This window comes from Penaeus vannamei, chromosome 10 (assembly GCF_042767895.1).
Source record: "Penaeus vannamei isolate JL-2024 chromosome 10, ASM4276789v1, whole genome shotgun sequence".
Taxonomy (NCBI): Eukaryota; Metazoa; Arthropoda; class Malacostraca; order Decapoda; family Penaeidae; genus Penaeus; species Penaeus vannamei.
Genome location: NC_091558.1, coordinates 13,852,798 through 13,857,305, shown reverse-complemented (window position 1 = coordinate 13,857,305; position 4,508 = coordinate 13,852,798). Strand labels below are relative to the sequence as shown.

The following is a 4,508-nucleotide window of genomic DNA, read 5'->3' as shown; positions in this document are numbered from 1 at the left end:
GATTCTTATTGTTTACAGTGGAGAAGGAGATACGGAAGGTGGTCGTCATCTCAGGATTTGAAATTTGTTTCGCTTGTAAGGGCATTTTACTCCACAATTTTGGTCCTCAATGACAGCGAAAAAATCATCTGAGACATTCTCATCCCTTTGGAAGTAATTTTTAACGGAAACATATCCATAGGAGAGGTAAGATGTGTAGAATTATAATAAGCAGCAGTTGTGTTATCTCGATTATAATAGTGATAAGATAAAAGACATTTAAAAACGCTTGACTTATTTCATAGGTTTGAAATAAGTGATCATATAAATTGGAGGAATTGTTTGTTCATTTGATTTTATGAATTTTTAGTTTTTATCAGTACAATCTCAAATACTGCTTGTCCAGGATATTTGATTCCAGATAGGTTATCCCAATTGTGTTAAAATCATGTACCTAGTATAACGTTTTAAGAATTGCCATTTTTTCAGTCGTTTCCATGCTCTGGAAAACATTACATGCATACTAGTTGATATGTTTCAATCCCAAATGTTACTGTACAACAGATCCAAAATAATTATTGGAAACTCTGGATATACTATGCTTTGCTATGATTTTTTTTTTCTTTTTTGTTGCAGGATTACCAGTTAGAGATTGCTTAAAGTTCATGGCGAGTAAACGCAATGCAAGGAACAAAGTCATTCATCGACAAACATTTCAGAATAGTAACCAAATGGTGGAGCTGACAGTGAAGACAATACCTAAACAGACAGTTCAAAATGAGGTCTCTAAATTTCAGCCCACATTTGTCCGAGACTGTGCTCTAAGAAAAGAATTACAAAAGGTTGTTGATGATAAGAACAACAATGTCAGTGAAAAAAATGCAGAAAGAAAGGCCCCTGGAAAGTATTCTAGCAAAAGGGACAGAGTTAAGAGTTCGAATGGACGAGTTACAGTTGAAGTGATAAAAAGTAAAAGTAAACGAGAGCACCATGAGGTTGTATCTCACAATGCTACTTGGGAAGAAATGCTTCATAGCTGTAGTACTATCACAACTTGTAGTGACATAGATGCAACGGAAGACTCCTCTATATTAGAGTTGACAAACAACATGAGAAATGCGCCCTCCAAAACAGCAAGACAGCCACCGGTGAGGATTGATAAGGAAAACACAAAAAGAAATTTAACCAGAGCTCAGATTCAGTTACATAACCAACAAAACCAGTCAGTACAAACATCATTTGTCAGTCCTTATCAACAGAATGTAACAAATAACCAGTCCCAAAACAGACAAGGAAATAAGAGATCTGTACAAGAAGAATATGAAAGACCATGTACGAGTGAAGTTAGAAACACAAGGTCAGTAGCAGTAGAGACAGATCCAGATAACATCAGGTCAAATGTCCAAGGAGGTCATACACAGAGGGTAAACGCAGAGAGGGTTCCTTCCAATCGACTTCAGCAGCCAGAACAGGTAAGGTTTCTTTTTTTTCTTCTGTCTTTCACTCATCACTTATCTAAGAAAATCATCTATTAATGTACCTCTGCATGGTGGGCTAGAAGGTAAAATGCAACCCATACAGAGAGGCATATTTTAAGCAGATTCAAATTTTTAAAACATTCGATACCCCTTTGTAAAAATAGTCGGTAATGGTAAAGAAAGAACAAAAATATTGCATAGAGTTTAGGTTTAGGTTAGAGTTTAGTCCATGACCTGCCATAAGGTTTCCAAGTAGGTCCAGTTCATTTTTACTCAATGCAGTCACTAATTCAATCAATAGGCACTCAGCAAGGAATTATTAGTCATAATCAATTGATGGAAGATAGTGCCTGAATAACTGCAAACTCTGGTAACTTATTTCCCACAATCTTAGAAAACTGCAAAATGTAATATTTCATCAGCATCCTTCTCCCAGATGAATGTAATGTCATGTCATCATGTCATGCAGTCATCTGTTATTTTTAAGGCTCTATACCAATTTTGTATAACTAGTGCATTACTATGAATATCAATTACATTTTACTTATTATAACTGAACAGCAGTCAAGCAACAGGCTCCTCTCTGATGATGTCAACAGTTCTCCATTTGGAGAAAGTGCCTTACAGTTACTTCATCAACTCAGAGAAAGACTAAACACCAGAGGTAAGACAAGATGATAATGCATTTCAGTTACTGTTGTATATTTGATTTGTATATACTCTATGTATTAACAAGCTGATATGACATTTCAGTTATTGTAGAGAATTTTATTTTACTATATTATTGTCATCAATTTCATCAAAATTTCCTTTTAAAAGATGTATGATTTAAATTGACAGTATATTTTTATGTTTATATCTATATGTATCTACATAAACCCAACTATCTTTATAATGAATATATATGTATATATATATATATATATATATATATATATATATATATATATATATATATATATATATATATATATATAAATGTTCATATTTTTATAAATATAAAAGATAATATATATACTGGAAATGGATGCAGTTAAATTCATATGCTCATTATTTTCAACAGCTAGCAGCATGAACTAAACATAATCTTTCATTCTGAATCAATACAATTACACACTTATGATGTAGGTGACAGTGAAGGAAGCAACATGGTTGGCGTTCTCGAGGCATTTATTGGCATGCGAGGCAGCATGGGTAGTGTTGGCACGGGCAACCCTGGCTTTCAAACTGATAGTGCTTCTCCTCTCTACACTACTGTCTTCCAAACACCGTCAAACCAACCCACCTCCTATGGGATCAGTCAACATCCTGGGATCACAAGATGTCAGCAGCTCCGACAAGAAGCAGGTCAACCATCATGTAGAAATGCTGCCAGCCAGCAACAGAATCAGCAACACCAGCCAACCAGCCAAAATCCGCAAGCAAATAAGAGACAAGAGAATGATCTTGAAAGCAAAGAAGCGAGCAGTGACAAGACTCCTAGCCATAGGGAAAAGGACATGGAACAGTTAAAGAGGTATGAAAATTTCTGCTGTAAATACATATTGACAAATGTGATAGTAACCTTGTTTGTTGCTGAGTAGTCATTGAAAGGGATTGTATTGATTTATTGACATTTTATTACTCAACACTTTTTGCTTGAATTTGATATTTTTTCTTTATTCACAAACCATTGGCCAAATTTAGATTGTGAAGAGAAATAAAAGATGAGAATACTTTCAATTTTGTTATAATTAGCAGTATCTTTTATTTGATGATTTATATTTATTTACAATCTTTGAGCTTGATGTTGGAATTTGTGTTCCAGAGTCATAGAACATCAGAGGAGGATTATATCTGAACAGGAAAATAATATTCAAGAGCTGAAGACGTTGAGTGCACATATTTTAGCACAAAAGGAGGAGGTAATTGTCATTTTAGTGTATTTTGATGTTTTATGGATTTTTTTCCAATTTATTTTTAAAAAGTTCCTTCTTTTTCCTCACCTCTCCTTTTTTACTTCTCGCCTCCCCTCCTATTCTATTCTATTCTCTCCCCTCTCCCTCTACTCCTCTCCCCCTCTCCCTCTCCCTCTCCCTCTCCTCCTCTCCCCCTCCTCCTCTCCCCCACTCCTCCTCTCCCCCGCTCCCCCTCTCCCCCTCTCCCCCTCTCCCTCTCTCCCTCTCTCCCTCTCCCTCTCCCTCTCCCTCTCCCTCTCCCTTCATCCATCCATCCATCCATCCACAATTGTAACAAGAAAATTTACAGTTCTTGCAGGCAGCCCAGACACATCAGAATGATAAAGAATCACGCACAAATCCCAAGAAAGACTCAACCCCCACACAGTCTTCTGCACAAAATCGAGACAGTGGATATGGTTTTGAAGAAGTGGGGAAGGCAGACAATCCTGTGCACTCAGAAGACAATTCAACAGAGGAAGAAGAGAGCAGACAACCTGGAAGAAAGGCAGTGAACAAGCAAAGAAAAGCAGATAGGGCTTTGAGATCATCTCTATTACAGTTACAAACTGAGAACCAAATATTGCGGAGGGAAGTGCAGAGTAATCGTGATCTTATACTGTAAGTACTGGGAGTAGCTGCCATTGATGCATATATGATTTTAATTCAGAAATGGGTTTTCTCATATTGGGTTATTATTATCTCTAATATTTTGAAGAATCAATGTTATGCTGTCATTAGTACCACCAATAATTATCACTTTTATTATTATCACTGTTATCACTTATTTCATTATTTCAGTGTATTAATTAATATTTGCTCTTTACAGAAATCTAGAAAACCAGTTGACCAGAGCCTACAAAGAAATTGACAGTGAACGTCAGTCTCGTTCTGGTCTCTCCATATCTAGACTCTCAGGATCAGCACCAAACTTAGACCTAATAGGACATCGCAATGAAGCAGTGTCCACAAAGAGCCGAACAAACAAGAGAACACCATCTGTCTTGGGGGAGAGTGAGGCAGATTCAGCATATGAAGAGAAAAGTGGCTCTCATCTCACATCAAAAATCAATTCCCCTCACTCTGATGGTCAACAAGGGAAAGATTCAACAAT

At 36.5% G+C, this 4,508-nt stretch overlaps 1 protein-coding gene across 3 annotated transcripts in view; it reads left to right on the top strand.

The window, feature by feature from the left end:
* LOC113810917 (myosin heavy chain, non-muscle) overlaps positions 1-4,508 on the top strand; it is a 6,268-nt gene continuing 1,760 nt past the window's right edge. The window contains exons 1-7 of one of the 3 annotated variants that reach the window (XM_027362574.2): positions 1-186; positions 616-1,451; positions 2,022-2,121; positions 2,586-2,973; positions 3,265-3,361; positions 3,705-4,015; positions 4,224-4,508. The exon at positions 4,224-4,508 is cut by the window's right edge and continues 1,760 nt beyond it. In XM_027362574.2, the coding sequence (XP_027218375.2) occupies positions 645-1,451; positions 2,022-2,121; positions 2,586-2,973; positions 3,265-3,361; positions 3,705-4,015; positions 4,224-4,508 (1,988 nt within the window). In that variant the 5' untranslated portion in view covers positions 1-186; positions 616-644. Of the gene's footprint in view, positions 187-615; positions 1,452-2,018; positions 2,122-2,585; positions 2,974-3,264; positions 3,362-3,704; positions 4,016-4,223 lie in introns of all 3 variants that reach the window. The other 2 variants (XM_027362572.2, XM_027362573.2) reach the window with 2 other exon arrangements.